Genomic DNA, 21,244 nt, shown 5'->3' with positions numbered 1-21,244 from the left:
TAAATTTGCACAGATAAATGGAGAAATGATACAAGCATATGATTTTTTCAAACTAGAATATAATTGATAAACATAGAAAAATATTTAATCCTGACAAATAAAGAAATACAAAGCAAAACAAGGTAACATTTTCTAACCAGTTAGTTTAAATTCTTTTTAAAACACCAAATTCAGAGGAGGTAATAATGAAATACTAGTTATATATACACTGCTGGTGGCACTATAAATTAAAACAACCTTATGGAGAGAGAAATTGCTCATATTCATTGACCCAGGGTATACCTTTGGAGAGAGAAATTGCTCATATTCATTGACCCAGGGTATACCTTCCTAAGAATTTATCTTTAATAAATAATTTAAAATTTTAAAAACTATATATCAAGAAAATAGTAACTATTTAAAGCTTATAGTGGCAAAAAAATGGAAATAATTTTAATATCAAACAAAGCTTAAGAGAATAACACGTAGCCATTAAAAAAATTATTTATATAATCTATCTAACATGAATAATGTCTGCTTTAATAAGTGAAAAGGCACCAGAAAATAAAATTCTGTGGATATTTGTTAAGGTATCTAAGGAAAAAATTAGTACACATACACACACACATAAGGACTGGAAAAAAACCAGCAGATGTTTTCACGTTTGAGGTCATGGATGATTTTTATTTCCTTTATTACTAAATTATTTGTATAATTAACAAAAATCAGGAGAAAAAACTCTCAAGGAGGGTCCAAGGTAATGAATCATGTGGTCAATGGTAAACTAGGACTTCAAATAATTGGTCCTTGGATTTTGTGTTCATAAAAAGAAGAAAAAAAGGAAGAAACATTTCTTACCCCAAATAAAAGTGGCACAATGTGGCTACAAAAAGAAAACTGAAGTTAACTCTGAGATGAATATCTGGAAACATTCCCAACAGTAAAAATCATCAGACTGTAGCATGGTATCCTAGGCTAAGTTCCACTGCTGGGGTATTTAGAAGCAACGCCCTAGACACCATACTGTAGGAATCAGTCCTGAGCTGGCACCACAGAGACCCAGAAGTGGTCTCATGAGGTTTTTCCATCACACAATTTGTTTGGCTAATCTATAAATATATGACATTTGCAAATAAACACTAAGGTTTTCATACCAAGCAAAGGAACAACAAACCTTACCTGGAAAGTACCAGACAGAGCCCTGCCCCACTGTCCCTGTGTAGAAGACACAGGTACCAATCGGCTACATACTGGAAACCACTGGGAAATGTTAATCCGGTTCCTCTAGAGAAAGAAAAAAAGTGTCTGTCAAGAATTTATAGCCAATTCCATGTATAGAAGTTTAGAAATCCTGCCAGAACAGGGTACATGAAAGGAGAACTTCCAAAATAGAATCAGGACCAACCCTCCCCATGCTCTTCTCTCTAAGGATAAGATGTATATCCCTGCCTATTCCTGATCTATGAACTCTAGTAATGGTTGATTCAAGCAGGGGGACATGGGCTCCCTCTGAGGAGAGTAACAAAATAAGCAGACTTCAGGCATTTTACAATTAGATTATCATTTAAATAAGAGTTTGCAAGGCCTTTTCAAAAACACTGACCTGTCTGATCTTCACAGAATCCCTTTCTAATAAGCAGTATGGGATCACTATCGTCCTCAAAAGGATGAAAAACAAGGGCTGAAACTTATAGGGTGGGAAAACACAGTAGGGCAATTTAATTTCCAAAACAGGGCAGCCCTGGTGGCGCAGCGGTTTAGCGCCGCCTACAACCCAGGGCGTGATCCTGGAGATCCTGGATCAAGTCCCACGTCAGGAGCCTGCTTCTCCCTCTGCCTGTGTCTCTGCCTCTCTCTGTGTGTGTGTGTCTCTATGAATAAATAAATAAAATCTTTAAAAAAAAATAATTTCCAAAACAAAAGAGGGAGATTAAATGGCTGTTAGAGTTATGACTGAAGTTCAGTTTTCCCCTCTGGTATTTTTTTTTCTAATTTTTATTTATTTATGATAGAGAGAGAGAGAGAGAGAGAGAGAGAGAGAGAGAGACATAGGCAGAGGGAGAAGCAGGCTCCTTGCACCGGGAGCCTGACGTGGGATTCGATTCCGGGTCTCCAGGATCGCACCCTGGGCCAAAGGCAGGCGCTAAACCGCTGCGCCACCCAGGGATCCCTTTCCCCTCTGGTATTAACTGAACTCAGAAAGGTCTTGGCCAAAGTAAAACACTAGGCTGGGGAAAGGAAGAGCTCTACTTTGCTAAATGAGAAGCCTACTTTATTTTACAAACCTTATTGAAATACATTCCATTGTATAATGGCATTCATGTACATAGTACTGGAGATCTCTATTCTATGAACCAGCTCTGAGGGAGCCAAGGGTTTCTTTCACTTGACCTGTAGATCCTAAAGGGCCACAATGAGGACTGGATACACAAATAGCTTAAAAACACCTTGTCAGGGGTACCTGGGTGGCTCAGTAGGTTAAGCATTGGACTCTTGATTTCAGCTCAGGTCATGATCTCAGGGTTGTGAGATCAAGCCCCACTTCAGGTTCTGTGCTGAACACGGAACCTGCCTAAGATTTTCTCCCTCTGCTTCTACCCCCCACCCATTCCCCACCCTCTACTCTCACTCATGTTCACACACGTGCACACATTCTCTCTTTAAAAAAAAAAAATAACAGGGATCCCTGGGTGGTGCAGCAGTTTGGTGCCTGCCTTTGGCCCAGGGCGCGATCCTGGAGACCCGGGATCGAATCCCACATCGGGCTCCCGGTGCATGGAGCCTGCTTCTCCCTCTGCCTGTGTCTCTGCCTGTCTCTCTCTCTCTGTATGTCTATCATAAATAAATAAAAAAATTAAAAAAAAATCATTAAAAAAATAATAACAGCACATAGAGACGCCTGGGTGGCTCAGTGGTTGAGCCTCTGCCTTCAGCTCAGGACATGATCCCAGAATTCCAGGATCAATTCCCTCATTGGGGTCCCTGCACGGAGCCTACTTCTCCCCCTGCCTGTGTCCCTGCCTCTCTCTGTGTCTCTCATGAATAAATAAATAAATATCTAAAAAACAAACAAAAAAAAAACATAAACTACTGTACTAGGAGTCAAAAGATCTGAATTCTAGTTTAAACTCAGCTATTTAAACATGATCTTTACAAATAATTTAACCTCTACAATGCACAGGTTTCTCATATCAATTATTAGTAATACTTATGCACACTTGCTATGTGCTGGGAACTTTTCTAGGTACTTTACATATATAAGCCCATTTAAAACTCACAATCAAGGGACACCTGGGTAGTTCAGTGGTTGAGTGCCTGCAGCTCAGGGTGTAATCCCGAGTCCTGGGACCAAGTCCCACATAGGCTCCCTGTGCCTATATTTCTGCCTCTGTCTCTCATGAATAAATAAATAAAATCTTAAAAAAAAAAAAAAAAAACCCTCACAATCAGCCCCTGGGTGGCTCAGTCAGTTAGGTGTCTATCTTCAGTTAAAGTCAGGATCCCAGAGTCCTAGGATCCATCCCAATATCAGGCTCCCTGCTCAATAGGGAGCCTGTTTCTCCCTCTCCTTTCCCCACTCCCCCTGCTTGTGCTTTCTCATTCTCCCTCTCTCTGTCAAATAAAAAAAAAAAAAAAAAGCTCACAATCACCACCCAATGACTAAGAGTATTGCTATTATCCCATTTATATGGATAAAGAAACTGAAGTATAGATAGGATAAGTAATTTCCCAAAATCACATAGTTAATATAGTGAGAAGGTTAAGATCTAATCCCAGACAGCCCAACTCCAGAATCCAGGCTCATTTACGGGAATATTTCCAAAATCTCTCCTAACACTCTATGATCTAGTCTTGAAACAATTAAAACACAGTATAGTACAATGCAAAGAGCCATGTACTTGGGACTCAGAAAGCACTGGCTCCACTGTGAGCTAAAAGGCTTTGTCATCTCTACTATAAAATAAAGAAAAAATCCCTACTTCTCAAGATTTAAGAAATATCAACAAATGTATCTTGCAGCATGTCCAACTCAATAAATACTAAGTTGAATATGAATCTCCATTTCCTCATGAGTAGACAGGAAGGGATAGGGGTGATGTGGAGAAAGGTGTAGGGATTTTATTTTTTTTTAAGTTTTATTTATTTATTCATTCATGAGAAACAGAGAGAGAGAGAGAGAGAGAGAGAGAGAGAGAGAGGCAGAGACACAGGCAGAGGGAGAAGCAGGCTCCATGCAGGGAGCCCAACGTGGGACTCGATCCTCGGTCTCCAGGATCACGCCCTGGGCTGAAGGCGGCGCTAAACCGCTGAGCCACCCAGGCTGCCCAGGTGTAGGGATTTTAAACCTAGAGATGCTTTCTTTCTTTTTTTTTTTTTTTTTTAAGATTTTATGTATTTATTCATAGACACAGAGAGAGAGGCAGAGACACAGGCAGAGGAAGAGAAGCAGGCTCCATGCAGGGAGCCCGATGCAGGACTCGATCCTAGGTCTCCGGGATCACACCCCAGGCTTCAGGCGGCGCCAAACCGCTGCGCCACCAGGGCTGCCCTAGAGATGCTTTCTAAAGTGTCTCACAGTTTTAAAACTGTATAACTATTTTTAATATACCACTCACAACACCTTATGTTTTAAATGAGAAGCAAAGTTTCAAAATATTTTATTTCAGCTGAGATATGATCTGTTGGGATAATGTTCAAATAAGAGATAGTTACTGGCTTTTTGTTTACTAACACTGAATCATTCAATGTTAGAAGTTCCTTTCCTGGGATCCCTGGGTGGCACAGCGGTTTAGCGCCCGCCTTTGGCCCAGGGCACGATCCTGGAGACCCGGGATCGAGTCCCGCGTTGGGCTCCCGGTGCATGGAGCCTGCTTCTCCCTCTGCTTGTGTCTCTGTCTCTCTCTATATATCTGTGTGACTGTCATAAATAAATAAAAATTTTAAAAAAGTTAAAAAAAAAAAAGAAAAAAAAAGAAGTTCCTTTCCTAAAAATATAAATAGGGATAAGATGAAATTTCTGCATATTCAAGCCCAAGAAAAGTAAAGGGAAATTACAAGTAGGAACAATGCAAACTTTTGAAAGATTTTCTGGAGAATTTCATCATATTTTTCACCACGTCAACATATTTTTCCTCTGTTATTTTGGTTCTACTTGGTTTTATGCCAATATCTTAAATCAGTTCTTATTAGAAGAAAGAAGCAATCAGCTCTGTTCTTTCCTTCTCCAACCCTACAACAATTTTTGTCCAAACCTTTAACTGAAACTGAAGTGCAGCAGAGAGTGTCTAAATCCCAAGACTGTTATTAAATAGCTGTGTAACCCTGAACTAGTTATTCAACATTCTGGACCTCCATTTTCCCTTATATAAAATGGGAATAATAAAAAGGACCTCACAGGAGTATTCCAAGGATCATTTATAAAAGCATCTCAAGAACACTAAAACACATAAAATCATCATTACTGTTATTAACAATTGTTAGTAACAATAGTTGAATTATGTATATAAGCTTCTCTTTTCACAAGCAAACTGTCATAGCAGCAAGAACCATTTTTTAAAAATATTGTTTTGGGGGATCCCTGGGTGGCGCAGCGATTTAGCGCCTGCCTTTGGCCCAGGGCGCGATCCTGGAGACCCGGGATCGAATCCCACGTCGGGCTCCTGGTGCATGGAGCCTGCTTCTCCCTCTGCCTATGTCTCTGCCTCTCTCTCTCTCTCTCTCTCTGTGTGTGACTATCATAAATCAATAAAAATAAAAAATTAAAAATATTGTTTTGAACCTGATAGTCTCTTTCTCAAAAGCTGGTGGTGCCTCCAAGTGCTCCCTTTAGTCAAACTTAAACACCCAATCTTTACCAAATAGACTCCTCTAGACTCAACTTTATTCTTACATACTCTGCCTTGTATTCTCCATTCAGGAGTTCCAAAACTTGACTCAGATCCTCTGGTTTGGGAATTACTGCTCCTCTCCACACAAGCTAATCCCCTTCTAGTCATTTCCTCTGGGAATCTCTTCTTCCCTCTTACCCAACCCATGAGCTCATTACCTTCAAGAAGTGTCCCCAGACTCAGGTACTGGTTCTATGGACTCTACTTGGTTCATTTTCCTCCCCACGTTTCCCATACTTCATTTATAAATATAAACCTGTGAAAGTACTTATCTCCCTCGTTACAGGTACTAACATATTAGGCCTATAACAATTAGCAACCTCAACTCTCAAGTTTAGGAAAACATTTATAGCCACTTCCAATGGTTATTACTGCTTTAACTTAGGATAATATATACACCATAACAAAACAGGAATTGGTTTTATTGTCCTTTTTGGCCTCATCAACACCTCAAAACCAAAACTTTAAAGACAAGTTTCATGTTTTTATTTCCTGTTCATATTGCAAATTGCAGATTGCAAATGATTTTACATTTGTACTTCAAAATATTCTGACATACCAATTTTTCAACTACACCTTAATAAGTCCAATGACCAGCCTTTTGCTGAATGTGGTTTTAAGATACAGTATTTTCTTTGGCTTACTAATGAACAGGAAAAGGCTTTACAGGGAGCCCATTCTTCTATTCTCTATAGTTTTATGTTAATAAAGTGAACACAAACACTGAGTTATTAGCAAATACTGAATAATCACTCCTAGGGTAAAAAGAAGCTTAGGTTCCTGCAAGCCTCTGATCACAACATTTTCATCAATCAATACATAACCTTGTGTGTTTCTGTTAAAGATATCTTAGTTACATATTATACATGTGTAATAAAATACATATAAAATAAATGTGTGTGTATATATATGTATGTATATGTATATAGTATATACATATAGTTGATTCATTAACATTGAACTCATGGCCAACAGCACTCTGTTACTCACTCCTGAACAATATTTATCTAACACATAAATTTTCTCTGTAAGCAACATCACAGCCTTCTTGTCCTTAGCAACACTAGATAGCACAAGATGGCAGTAATATTTCAAGGCCATATTAAACACGGAAATCACCAACAAACCACAAAAATGCAAAAAACATGGCATTAATTAGACCATGAAAAGGATATCTGTTTATCTGTTTATCTAAAATAAGAAATTAAGAGTATCTATCTCAGCTAGGAACTTGCATGTTGCAGCTCAAATTTTTCACTCCTCCACATATATCCATAAATGACCACAAAAGTGCCATGAGTACTGATTTTGGGATTATAAATAAAATTTAACAAGTATAATGAATTAAAAAATACAGAATCTATGAATAATGAAGATTGACCAGAGTCACCAAATCTACTCTGCAAATGTCCACTGGTTCCTATACTCTGAATACTCATCCAATTCCATAACCCAAAGGATAAACACTACCTTAGCAAACTGTCCTGCAAGTTACAAAGTGGCATGCTATAAAAGGATACTTAGAAGGAGCAGAGAATGTTCAATCATTCCTTCCATAATTACTGAATACTCTGCCTCTTCCCATTTTGTTGGAGGTGTCCAATCCAAGCTTAAAAGACTGATTAAATCTGGGAGAGACTGAAGCAAATCAGTAAATATATTAAGATTTAGCAAACAAGCATATATATATTATTACAAATATTAAGAGTTTCTATTAGAGAAAAGAGTTAACAAGTATGAAAAGGCAGAAAGGTACAATAAGCCCTGTGGTCCTAGGGTGAATTTAGAGTAACTAGTATGGGTTTTTAATATTATAGATAAATATAGAAACAGATGTGTGTTTATGGCCTGGGTGGCTCAGCAGTTGAGCATCTGCCTTCAGCTCAGGACATGATCCCAGGACCCAGGATAGAGTCCTGCATCAGGCTCCTTGCAGGGAGCCTGCTTCTCCCTCTGCCTGTGTCTCTGCCTCTCTCTCTCTCTCTCTCTCTCTCTCTCTCTGTCTCTCATGATTAAATAAATAAAATCTTTTTTTAAAGTGTGTTTATGTATATGTATACACATACATATACTTCCTATCCCTGTCTTGATAGGTGCTAGGGGCAATAACTACATCTAGTATTCAGGCTTAGTTTCTAAATAGCAATATTCACTAAAAAGGACTAGTCTTCTTCAGAGAAAAGTTGACATCGGAATGAGGTTGATGCTCCTTAAAGCCTTATTTGCAAAGAACCAGCATTATTTGAACTGTTTAGTAGTTGTTTTTTTAAAGACTTTATTTATTTACTCATGCAGACACAGAGAGAGAGAGGCAGAGGGAGAAACGGGCTCTCTGCAGACAGCCTGATGTAGGACTCGATCCCAGGACCCTGGGATCATATCCTGAGCCAAAGGTAGACACTCAACCACTGAGACACCCAGGTGTCCCTGTTTAGTAGTTTTTTGGAAGACTTCATTGGTAAGGCTGTCCTGGACCTCACCCAATATGAAAAATGTTTCCCCAGGAGCACTGGCTCAAAACAGAGGCAATTATTTAACTTCACGGCTGCCTAAGGCAGTATATAATACTTGTGGGAAACAATAGGCTAACAAAAAAGCTTAAAAGGAAAAGCAAAAGAATGAGCTGTTCACAAGGACTTTGAAAAGGTCTAACATACTCCTGGGAATGTGAAGGCCATGCATATGTACAGGGCTGTGTACATGAATAGGAAAGACCTGAGACTCCTGGTTGACCTTGATGCTTCTCACAAGTAGGAGTGAAGTTTAAGACAGAAATGTTAAATGCTTAAGTAGAATGTTGATGGTATGCCCCTACATGTGCACAAAGTCCCTCAGCAAAAACCAGGAGACTTATTGGTTCTAAATATTTAAGGAAGTCTCCAATTACTATCTGACCACTAAGCTAACTGAGCAGAGACCACTCAACAAAGAGTACAGACTTTACAGAATTAATTCAGAAAGGTCACTAAACAGAAAAATAACAACAAACTCTGGAAAAGGACAGAGCTGATTTCCAGAGCTGCCACACTGTATTATTTAAAATGTCCAGTTTTCAACCAAAAAAAAAAAAAGAGTATGAAACATGTAAAGAAATAAAAAAGCATGGCCCATACACAGAGGGGGTAAAATCTATAGAAACTGTCCCTGAGGAAAAAAATGAAAAAGAAATTGTCCCTGAGGAAGTTCAGGTGTTAGACAAACTAGACAGACTTTGAACCAGCTATTTTAAATGTAAAAAGAGAAACCACACCTAAGGAATTATAGCAGAGTATAAGAATGCTATCTCACCAAATAGAGAATATCAGCAGAGAGATTATTTAAAAAAAAAAAAAAAAGAAAGAAATTCTTGTGTTGAAAAGAATAAATAGGGATCCCGGGGTGTCTCAGTGGTTGAGCGTCTGCCTGAATTCAGCTCAGGGTGGGATCCCAGGGTCCAGGATCAAGTCCCACAACAGGCTTTCTGCAGGAAGTCTGCTTCTTCTCCCTCTGCCTGTGTTTCTGCCTCTCTCTGTGTGTCTCATGAATAAAATAAAATAAAATCTTAAAAAAAAAAAAGAATAAATAAAATGAACATTTCACTAGAGGAGTTAAACAGCAGATCTGAAGAAGAGAAAATCAGTGACCATTAAATAGGTCAACTGAGATTATCCAGACGAAGGAACAGAAAGAGAAAAGAATGAAAAAATTTCACAGAGCTCCAGAGAGTTATGGGATACCATCAAATGTACCAACACAGGTATTATGGGAGTTTCAGAAGGACACGAGAAATATAGAAAGGGACAGAAAAATATCTAAAGAAATATTGGCAGAAAACATCCCAAATTTGATAAAAAACCATCAATCTAGAAATCCAAGAAGCTCAACTAACTCGAGTAGCATAAATTCAGAGGAATCTATAAATAGACATATCATAATCAAGTTGTTGAAAGACAGACATAGAATATTGAAAGGAGGAAGAGAAGCTATTCAACATGTATAAGAGATGCATGAAAACATTAACAGCTGATTTATCCTCAGAAGCCATGGAGGACAGAAGGCAGTGGAATGAAAAATTAAGACAAAAAAATAAGAAAATCTGTCAACAGCAGACCTGCTCTTCAGCAAATACTAAAGGCTGAAATGAGACTTCTGACACTACAGTAACTCAAATCCACATGAAGAAATACAGTACATGATAAAGGAAACTATTTAGATAAATTAAAAATACAGCATAAATATGTTTTTTTGTTTATAATTCTTTTTATTTCTGTTTTTATTTTTAACTTAAAGGGCAACTGCATAAAGCAGTAATTGTAAATCTATGCTGATGTACACATGATGTATAATATAATAATTTGATGACACTAATGGCATGAGGGAGTCAGGAAGGAATGCAGCTAAATAGAATTAAAGTTTTTATATATTACTGAAATCAAGTTTATATTAATTCAAACTAGATTGTTATAACTGTAATCTCCATGGAAAACACAAAGAGAAAATAACAACAACAACAAAAAAAAAAACAGGGGCAGCCCTGGTGGCCCAGCGGTTAGCACCGCCTTCAGCCCGGGGTGTGATCCTGGAAACCTGGGATCGAGTCCCACGTCAGGTTCCCTGGAGCCTGCTTCTCCCTCTGCCTGTGTCTCTGCCTCTCTCTCTCTCTCTCTCTCTCTCTCTCTCTCTCTGTGTGTCTGTCATGAATAAATAAATAAATCTTAAAAAAAAAACAGTAAAATTTTATACCATATGCAAAAATTAATTCAAAATGTATCAAAGACCTAAACATACAACCTAAAATTATGAAACTCTTAGAAGAAAACATAGGGAAAAGCTTGATGACGTTGGATTTGGCAATGATTTCCTGGATATGACACCAAAGCCCGGGCAACAAGAGAAAAAATAGTTAAGTTAGCCTTCATCAAAATTAAAAACTTTTGTGTATCAAAGAATACTATCAACAAGACAACTATCAAAAAGACAACCCATGGAATGGGAGAAAGTACTTGCAAATCATTCATTTGATAAGGCACTGAATCCAGAATATACTAAAAAGAAAAAAAATTCCTACAACTCAACAACAAAAAACTCAATTAAAAAAATGGTCCAGGGATCCCTGGGTGGCGCAGCGGTTTGGCGCCTGCCTTTGGCCCAGGGCGCGATCCTGGAGACCCGGGATCGAATCCCACGTCGGGCTCCTGGTGCATGGAGCCTGCTTCTCCCTCTGCCTGTGTCTCTGCCTCTCTCTCTCTCTCTCATTCTATGTGACTATCATAAATAAATAAAAATTAAAAAAAAATTTTAAAAAAATGGTCCAAGGGGCAGCCTCGGTGGCGCAGCGGTTTAGGGCCGCCTGCAGCCCAGGGTGTGATTCTGGAGACCCAGGATCGAGTCCCATGTCAAGTTTTCTGTGGAGCCTGCTTCTCCCTCTGCCTGTGTCTCTGCCTCTGTGTGTGTGTATGTCTGTCATGAATAAATAAACAAAGGCATTAAAAAAAAAATGGTCCAAGGACTCACATAGACAATTGTCCAATAATATATAAATGGCCAATGTGCATTAAAATATGCTCCACATCACTAATCATTAGAGAAATACAAGTCAAAACTACAATGAGAAAATCATCTCACACTCACTACGATGGCCACTTGGGTGGCTCAGTCACTTAAGTATCCAACTCTCAATTTTGGCTCAGGTCATGATCTCAGGGTTGTGAGATCAAGCCCCACCTCAGGCTCAGGCTCTGCACTGGGCATAGAGCCTGCTTAAGATTCTCTCTCTCCTTCTCCCTCTGCCCTCTTCCCCCACCCTGTTCCTGTAGTGTGTTCTCTCTAAAAAAGAAAGAAAGAAGAAAGAAGAAAGAAAGAAAGAAAGAAAGAAAGAAAGAAAGAAAAGAAAGAAAGAAAGAAAGAAAAGAAAAGAAAAGAAAAGAAAGAAAAGAAAAGAAAGAAAAGAAAAGAAAAGAAAAGAAAAGAAAGAAAAGAAAAGAAAAGAAAAAGGATGAACACTGAAAAAAAGAAAGAAAATAACAAGCATTAGCAAAGATGTAGAAAAAGCCCTTATGCTTTCCTGGTGGGAAGGTAAACTGGTGCAACCACTGTGGAAAATAAAATGGCAAATGCTCAAAAACTTAAACACAGAATTCCCATATGATCCAATAATTCTACTTCTGAATATATAACCAAAGGAAGTGAAAAAAGGGACTATATACCCATGTTCATGGCAGCACTATTTCATAATAGCCAAAAGATGGAAGTAACCCAAGTGTCTGTCCTCAGATGAATGGGTAAACAAAATATGGTGTGTGTGTGTATATATATATATATATACACATGCACACACACATATACACAATGGAATATTATTCAGCCTTAAGAAGGAAGGAAATTCTGACACATGCTACAACACAAAAGAACCCTGAAGACATAGGCTAAGTGAAATACACCAGTCATAAAAGGACAAATATCATATGATCCCACTAATATGAAGTACCTAGAGTGGTCAAAATCATAAAAACAGAAAGAATGGTGATTGCCTGGAGCTAAGTAGAGGCAGGCATGGTGATTTATCATTTAATAGGTAGAATTTCACTTTTGCAAGATAAAAAGAGTTCTGTGATTGATGGTTGTGATGGCAGCACAAAAATGTGAATATATTAATGCTAAAGAACTGTATAGTTAAAAATTATTAAAGTAGTATATTTTGTATTATGTATTTTACTACAATTTTTTTAAAAAGTACAGAGAGGCACCTGGATGGTGCAGTCACTTAAGCATCCAACTCTTGGTTTCAGCTCAGAACATGATCTCAGGGTTGTGAAATAGAGCCCAAAGTCCAGCTCCACCCTCAGTGTGGAGTCTGTTTGAATTTCTCTTTCCCTCTCCCTCTTCTCCTCACCCCTTCACACACTCTCTCTCAAATAAATAAATAAATCTTTAAAAAAAAAAAAAAAGAGGGATCCCTGGGTGGCGCAGCGGTTTGGCGCCTGCCTTTGGCCCGGGGCGTGATCCTGGAGACCCGGGATCGAACCCACGTCAGGCTCCCGGTGCATGGAGCCTGCTTCTCCCTCTGCCTGTGTCTCTGCCTCTCTCTCTCTCTCTCTCTCTGTGACTATCATAAATAAATAAAAGTTTAAAAAAAAATAAAAAAAAATAAAAAAAAAAGAGTAGCTGTCTGCAACTTCTACTACTGTCAAAGTAAAGCAAAAATGATCACCAATGCCCAGGACTGCTCATAAAACCATGAACAAGTCCCACTGCACTGCTCAAATGTCTAGTTCCTCTACTGGAGCTAGTCAGCAATAGCAGTGTTTTAGCTTCCTCCTGCTTCCTAAACCCATCGTTAGAGAAGGGAAAGGGGGAAAAACTAAGGAGAAACTAATGAGAATGTTTTAGGAATACTACTTCTCTGGGTTCAAATTTCTTTAAATGGAGAAATAGTGCCTACCTTTTCAAAAGGCTATTGTCAGGATTAAGTAAACTCACATATACAAAGTATTTAAGAGCACTTACCACATGGTAACTGCCCTATAAATGTTAAACATCTCCTTCTTTCTTTCCTTTCTTTCTTTTTAGAGAGGGAGAGTGAGAATGCATGCATACATGGAGGTGGAGGGGGAAAAGGGAGAGAGAATCTCAAGTAGACTCCCTGCTGAGCGCAGAGCCCTATGTGGGGCTGAATTGCAGGACCCTAAGATCATGACATGAGCTGAAATCAAGAGTCCAACACTTAGGGCAGCCCGGGTGGCGCAGCGGTTTAGCGCCGCCTGCAGCCCAGGGCGTGATCCTGGAGACCCTGGATGGAGTCCCAAGTCAGGCTCTCTGCATGGAGCCTGCTTCTCCCTCTGCCTGTGTCTCTGCCTCTCTCTCTGTGTGTCTCTATGAATAAATAAATAAAATCTTAAAAAAAAAAAAAGAGTCCAACACTTAACCGACTGAGCCACCCAAGCACCCTGGTAAATGCCCTAAAAATGTTAGCTATCCATATCCTTGCCCAGGAAATCTCAACATCTTATTTCAACTACATCCTCTATCTCAGCTTACCTACTATCTCCTGAACACCAACTCTCCAGCTGCTCAAAAAAAAAAAAAACAACAAAACACCACCATCTCCAGCTGGATATGTTCAGTGAAGGACACTGCTATATTAACTCAGACATCAAAGGCAGACCCGGGACTCACTATTAAACATCCCTCTCCCTTACCCTCATATCTAACTTTTCACCAACTCCTATAGCCGGTTTCCTCAATACTTGTTGAAATCATCCCTTCCTCTTTAACCACACTTTCCCTCTTAGTACAGGCCTTCCTCACTTCTTCTAGGATTACTTGAGTAACTTCTGACTGGCCTTCAGGACTTGAATCTCAGCCCTCTGATCCATTCACAAGTGCTACAGTGATCTATTAAAGAAAAAATCTAATAGCAGGCATGAGGGTTTACTACAATGAGTGTTTTTTTTTAAACATTTTTGTACTTTGAAAATAAAAATTTTTAATTTAAATTTAAAAATGAGAGGAGAGGCACCTGGCTGGCTCGTTGGTAGAGCATTCAACTCCTGATCTCAGGGCCATGAGTTCAAGATGCACGTTGGGTATAGAGCTTATTAAAAAAAAAAAAATTTAAAAAGACCACAGCTTTAAAAAAACAAACAAAAATTTAAAAAATAAAAATAGAAAATGAGAGAAGAAACTAAAGCGTTCTCCTGATCAGTGATGATTGCAGAACAATAGGAGAAAAGGACTTGCAAAAGAACACAAAGAAATTTTGGGGAAAAAAAAAAAGAAAGAAATTTTGGGGCAGGAGTGACATGTTCAATATTTTTATTGTGGTGATAACTTTTCAAGTGTATATCTATGTTAACATTTATCAAATTATATAATTAAATAAGTACAACTTATTGTGTGTCAATTATTCTTTAAAAATAAAGTGTTTCAAAAACCTTTAGAAACAGGGATCCCTGGGTGGCGCAGCGGTTTGGCGCCTGCCTTTGGCCCAGGGCGCGATCCTGGAGACCCGGGATTGAATCCCACATCGGGCTCCTGGTGCATGGAGCCTGCTTCTCCCTCTGCCTATGTCTCTACGCCTCTCTCTCTCTCTCTCTGTGACTATCATAAATAAATAAAAATTTAAAAAAAAAAAACCTTTAGAAACAAACTCTTTTGCCCTAAATACAGACACTTTGACATAGATGTCATCTACAGCGTGACAGATGATGCCAAGCAATAAAAATATACATCACTGTCACAGACTACCTGCCTATCTCCAGCAGAATTCACAAAAGGTCAGGGAATGCATAACCTTGTCCTAGAACCTAGTCTCCAGGGCCAGGTGCAAACTGGGGACCACAGGAAACCAGCCTGGACACTGAGCTGTTATCAGTTCACGTGAGGTTGCACACCATTCAAACCTCCTCAGTGTGCGCTTGCAGCTTACCCATGATGCATCTCCTCCCTTTGCCCATTTGAAAAACTCAGGGTCTCACCCTATAGAAATATCTTAGTGGTTTATATAATAGGCACGAGAGCAACTTGAGAATGAAGATCGGGTTGTTTTCAACTTGAAAATTATTTGAAAATAAATAAGTAGTTAATTATTTGAAGGGAAAACCCTATTAAAAATAAATCTTCTCTTGCTTAAACTATTTTTCAAAGGCTCTCCTCTGCCTCAGGATAAACCTCTAATCCTAACCATGAAACACAAGGCTCTGACTCCTCTCCTGATATTTCCCCATAAATGTCCCTGGGTCAAGCCAACAGATAATGTGTACAGTTCTTGACTGTTAGTAGCATAAGCTAACGCTTCTTTTCCATGCTCTCTCTCCCATTCTCTATCTAGTGCTCTCACTCCGTTCAGGCATCTCTCCCTGATGGATGCTTATACTCAACCTGAATTAGGTGTATCTCTACTCTGCTCCTGTAGCACCTAGTACAAACTTCTATCACAGCATCTCAAATATTTTATTAGTAGTCCTCTTTTCTGTTCTCCTATTAGATTATAAACTTGACAGAAAGATCTATGTTTTGCATCCTCAGTCCCTTAGGTAGTCCTTAGAATGTAGTAAACTCTCAAAACAGTTGCTAAACTAAAAGGAAGGGAAGAAAAGCACTTGAATGTCACCTGTATCAACTGATCTTCTGATCAATCCTAGCAAAATTACTGTTAAGAAAATCAGAGGTTCAGAGAAGAAGTTAGGTGACTTGCTCAAGGTTACATTCATAGTAAGTAATGGAGCCAAGCTTTCAACCAAGGCACTTCAAACTCCTAGACGGGTAGATTTCCTATATTTGTGAATTCCTCAGCGCCTAACTCAAATATCTCTTCAGAATAGATAATCAATCAATATATGCTGTTTTCATGTTTACTGCCACTTTCAACAAGTCCTAAGGGAGATTCCATTGCTTTGTCACACAGCACATATAATTGATATAATCTGATTCTATCATATAATAAGAGGCCTTTAAAGAATCACAGTATAAAGTGAAAGTGATTTTAAACCTAAAAAGGTAAAAGTGACTTTCCTTATTTAAATTTGGTTTTTATCAAAAAAGATGAACAGAAAAGAATAAATAGAAAAAAAAAGACTAAAAGAGGGCAGCTAGGTGGTTTCTATGGATGCTATCACCTATGAATAAATCTGCAACAATCCACACACTTGGGCAAGAATATTTAATGTATCTAGGACAGCTACTAACTTCCAAGACAAATAAAGGTGTTCATTTCAGATGTATAGACCAATAAACTTGTCCTCTTTTCCATGACATATCCACCTTAAAAACTAAGTAACTTAGGACATCCAGGGCACTGGCTGGCTCAATGGTTGAGCGTCTGCCCGTTGGCTCAGGACATGATCCTGGGGTCCTGAAATCGAGTCCCACATCGGGCTAGAAGCAGGGAGTCTGCTTCTCTCTCTGCCTACATCTCTGCCTCTTTGCGTCTCTCATGAATAAATAAATAAATAAATAAATAAATAAATAAATAAATAAATGTTCTTTTAAAAATAAATAAATAAATAACTAGGACATCCCAGTTGCAATTTCCAACAGCCGATTCTCAAATCTGAATCAATTTCTGCCCTGGCATCAACAATTACTTCACCAAGTGAATCTTTAAGTTATATGAGCTCTTCTCCAAACACTTCTAAACAGCAAGAGTCCCGCACTTTGCTAGGCTGACAAGTAACACAAGAGGTAAAACTGCAGTCCTTGTAAACCGCACATAAAAAGATTAGAAACCTAAAGTGTAAGTAACAACTCACGAGACCGTCAGAGGCAGGAATGACAAAGTGCTCTGAAAAAACAATGTCCTTGACCCAATTTTTGAAAGACTTGCAAAATCGTAAAACCTCCCATCCCTCAATGATTAGTAACTAAGCTCTGTATCTTCGTTTTTTTTCTGCTGTCACTTTCTTTCTCCTTGAATTCCCAGATGTTAGGGTATGCTGGAAGGATAGGGACTGAATCACAAATACAGTAGTTTCCCATAAGGGTGCTAAGAAGTCTAGTAACCCTTCCTTACCTACTTCATTAATTCCTTCAATAAATATTTCTTGGACACCTATGACGTGCCATACACTGTGTTAGGCAAAGGAAAAACGACAGACACGAGCCCGGGTTTTGGGGCAGCTTTCAATGTGACAACCTGTAATAGTATTCCACTTAACTGTACAGTTAAGAACTGTCTTGCCGATCTCGGAAACAAACCCAGAGAACCTCAGAAACCAAAGGGACTGCAAATTAACGTCGTTTTTTTCCCATCGGGACACTGAGGCCCGAAAGTGACTCGTCCAAGGTCACACTGGGCATCAATGAACAGAAACTGGAACCCAGGTCTCCCGAAACTCCAATCAGTGCCCCCACGTGCGGCCTTTCCCTGAAGGAAAAGCGGTCGCCTGAGGTGACTAAGGAAAAAGCAAACTTCGCCAAACTTTGGTCCGATGTCACTCTCTCCCTCCCCCAAAGCGGGGGAAGTCACGGCCAAAGAGAAGGTAGGGGGAAGTGGGACGCTGCCTCAGTTTCCCCCGCAGAGAGGCGGCCAAGCAGCCTCGCTGCCACACAAGCTCCCCCCCTGCACTTTGCTCCAGTTTCTCCCGTCCTGCCCTCTCCGACTCCAACCCTGAGGCCCGGCGGCGACCGCAACAAATGATTCCTTCACTCACAAGGACTCGCACCAGCAACGCCATGTTCCTCTACAACCATTTCCGGGTAAAGGGTGGCCTTCCGGAGTCCCCGCGGCCCCCACCCCTGGTCTCTGTCGTCCTTTCGCCGGCGGGTGCCGGGCAACGGCGGCGCAGGCGTACAGAGGCCGCCGCGCTCACGAGCGCGCGCTTCCCCCTGCTGTGCGCGAGGCTGCCTGGCCCCGGCGCGCGCCTGCCGTTCTCCCCCTTGTCCCCCGCACGTCACAGAGGCTCGAGTGCGCGCCGCAGCGCCTGTCCTCCTCCACCCGAGGTCTCGGGCTTCTCAGAGCTCTCCCTGCCCCGCTTCACCCAGCCTCACTCCTCAGAGCCCCGTTGGCAGAAGGCTTCCAGATCCTACCCGCTCCTCCCCCCCCCCATCCCTACCCCTTGTCACTGGGAGATTGAAAGAAACAGGACTTTGGGGGATCCCAGCATTTAAGGGCTCCCTAAAAAAAGAACCTGAGAAGGAGTTGCAGAGGAACGCAGGAGAGTGTTCAGCTGAGTCCCGAAAGTCAGGGGACCAGGGTAGTCAATGGGGTGACCTGAGGCCTGAAGAGAAAAGAACCCTTGGGGTTTCTGGCTGGTTGGTGGTTTCATGGGAACATCTTTGAGTATTGATAGGAAACGATTGTGTAGGTGAGGATATGTAGGAAAGAAGGATGCAAGGAGTTTCTTGAGGAGGTGTGAGAGAATGGCCTTGGCTGGAGGACCTCTTATCCCAAGAGCAGTCGAGGAGAGAAGGTGTGGGTGGATGCTCCCGGGGCTTTACTGACAGCAAAGGGACAGGATGCTCAAGGCCTTCCTTCTTTTCATTCAGTCAGCAAAGACTCAGTGAATGTTCGCTATGTGCCAGTCACAAGACAGGTGTAGATAATGGCTTTGTGGGGCTCCTACACTGGTGGGAGAGGCACACAAACATCTAGTAAACCAATGAAAAAATAATAATTAAAAATTGTGAAAAGAATTATGGTAAGTGTTGAAGGCAACAACAAAGAGTGAAACTTAAGAATAACATAAGAGGCTACACTTCAGATAATATGGCCAGGTAAGGCCTCTCGGAGGAGATGACATATAAGACCCAAAGAATGAGAAGGGTTTAGCATTTCGAATTGACTTTGAACATATTTTATCAGCAAGTATTGGGGAATGAGAAAGAGGAAAAAGGGATGCCTGGGTGGCTCAGCAGTTGAGTGTCAGCTTTCCCCTCAGGGCGTGATCTGAGACTTTTGTTGTTGTTGTTGTTGTTGTTTATAGGAGTCCAATTTCCCAACAAATAGCGTATCACCCAGTGCTCATCTTGTCAAGTGACCCCCTCACCCAGTCACCCCAACCATCCACCCACCTCCCCTTCCATTACCCCTTGTTCGTTTCCCAGAGTTAGGAGTCTCTCATGTTCTGTCTCCCTCGCTGATATTTTCACTCATTTTCCCCCCTTTCCCCTTTATTCCCTTTCACTATTTTTTATATTCCTCGAATGAATGAGGCCATATAATGTTTGTCCTTCTCAGATTGACTTACGTCTCTCAGCATAATACCCTCCAGTTACATCCATGTGGAAGCAAATGGTGGGTATTTGTTGTTTCTAATGGCTGAGGAATATTCCATTGTATACATAGACCACAGCTTCTTTATCCATTCATCTTTCTATCCAGAAGTTCTGGTATGGGGCTCCACGTTGGGCCCTCTGCTCAGCGGGGAGCCTGCTTCTCCCTCTCCTTCTGTCTGCCACTCTGCTTGCTTGTGCTCTCTGTCAAATAAATAAATAAAATCTTTTAAAAAAGAGAGAGATAACTCCCTGCAAGGAGCCTCCTTCTCCCTCTGCCTTTGTCTCTGCCTCTCTCTGTGTCTCTCGTGAATAAATTAATTAAATCTTTTTTAAAAAGAGAGAGAGAAAAAAATAAATAAATAAAAATTAAAAAAATAAATAATAAAAATAAAAAGAGAGAGAGAGAGATCAGAGAGATAATCTTGTTAGTCAGATTCAAGAAGCAACTGTGAGGGGTGCTCTGGGATCATGACTGACTGAGCCACCCAGGCACTCACTAAGTTTCCTTTTACCAGAACCTTGCCTCCCAACAACTTCCACTCTCTTAAAATTGAACTTTCTGGGCTCCCTGGGTGGCGCAGCGGTTTGGCGCCTGCCTTTGGCCCAGGGTGCAATCCTGGAGACCCACGATCGAGTCATGCATTGGGCTCCCGGTGCATGGAGCCTGCTTCTCCCTCTGCCTGTGTCTCTGCCTCTCTCTCTTTCTCTCTCTGTGTGTGTGTGACTATCATCAATAAATAAAAATTAAAAAAAAATTTTGAACTTCCTTCCAGATGTTTTGCAGTGCTTTCACATACATATACATATTCCCTCAGAAAATATAGCATTCTGGTTGGTTGGTTGGTGTGGGTTTTCTTTCTCTCTCTCTTTTTTTTTACTTATTTGTCATTCTTTTTTGGACAACATTCTTTTTTGCTCACTGAAAGAAATTTTATCTTTTTAATTTTTTATTTAAATTAAGTTAATTAGCATATAATGTATTATTAGTTTCAGAGGTAGAGGTCAGTGATTCATCAATTTTATATAGTACCCAGTTCTCATTACATCACGTGCCCTCCTTAATGTCCATCACCCAGGTACCCCATCCCTCCCCTCCAATGACTCTCAGTTTGTTTCCTATGATTAAGAGTCTCTTATGCTTTGTCTCCCTCTCTGATTTTGTCTGGTTTAATTTTTTCTCACTCTTCCTATGATCCTCTGTTTTGTTTCTTAAATTTCACATATGAATGCGATCATATGAAAATTGTCTTTCTCTCATTGTTATTTTGCTTAGTATAATCCCTCTAGTTTCATCCATGTTGTTGCAAATGGCAAGATTTCTTTTTTTTTTTTTTTTTTGGATGGCTGAGTAGTATTCCATTGTATATATATACACACCGCATACTCTTTACCCATTCATCTGTCGATGAGCATCTTGGGCTCTTTCCATCGTTTGGTAATGTGGACGTTGCTGCTATAAACATTGGGGTACAGGTGCCCCTTCGGATCACTACCTTTGTATCTTTGGGGTAAATCCCCAGTAGTGTAACTGCCGGGTCATAGGATAGCTCTATTTTCAATTTTTTGAGGAACATCCATACTGTTTTCCAGAGTGGCTGCACCAGCTTGCATTCCCCCCAACAGTGTAAGAGGGTTCCCCTTTCTCCACGTCCTCGCCAACATCTGTCATTTCCTGAGTGGTTAAT

General features: G+C 40.2%; 1 protein-coding gene across 2 annotated transcripts in view; it reads right to left on the bottom strand.

Moving 5' to 3' along the window:
- The window catches only part of LOC129494316 (ubiquinol-cytochrome-c reductase complex assembly factor 1), a 102,198-nt gene extending 84,090 nt beyond the window's left edge, over positions 1-18,108 (bottom strand). For both annotated transcript variants that reach the window (XM_055301174.1, XM_055301166.1), the window contains exons 1-2: positions 17,996-18,108; positions 1,159-1,263 (exon numbers count right to left, since the gene is read on the bottom strand). In XM_055301174.1, the coding sequence (XP_055157149.1) occupies positions 1,159-1,263; positions 17,996-18,019 (129 nt within the window). In that variant the 5' untranslated portion in view covers positions 18,020-18,108. The remainder of the gene's footprint in view (positions 1-1,158; positions 1,264-17,995) is intronic.
- Between the last annotated feature and the right edge of the window lie 3,136 nt (positions 18,109-21,244).

The sequence above is a fragment of the Nyctereutes procyonoides genome, unplaced genomic scaffold, assembly GCF_905146905.1.
Source record: "Nyctereutes procyonoides isolate TBG_1078 unplaced genomic scaffold, NYPRO_anot_genome, whole genome shotgun sequence".
In the NCBI taxonomy this organism is placed as follows: domain Eukaryota; kingdom Metazoa; phylum Chordata; class Mammalia; order Carnivora; family Canidae; genus Nyctereutes; species Nyctereutes procyonoides.
Note: the sequence above shows the minus strand (reverse complement) of the source record. Positions and strands in the feature narration are given on the sequence as shown.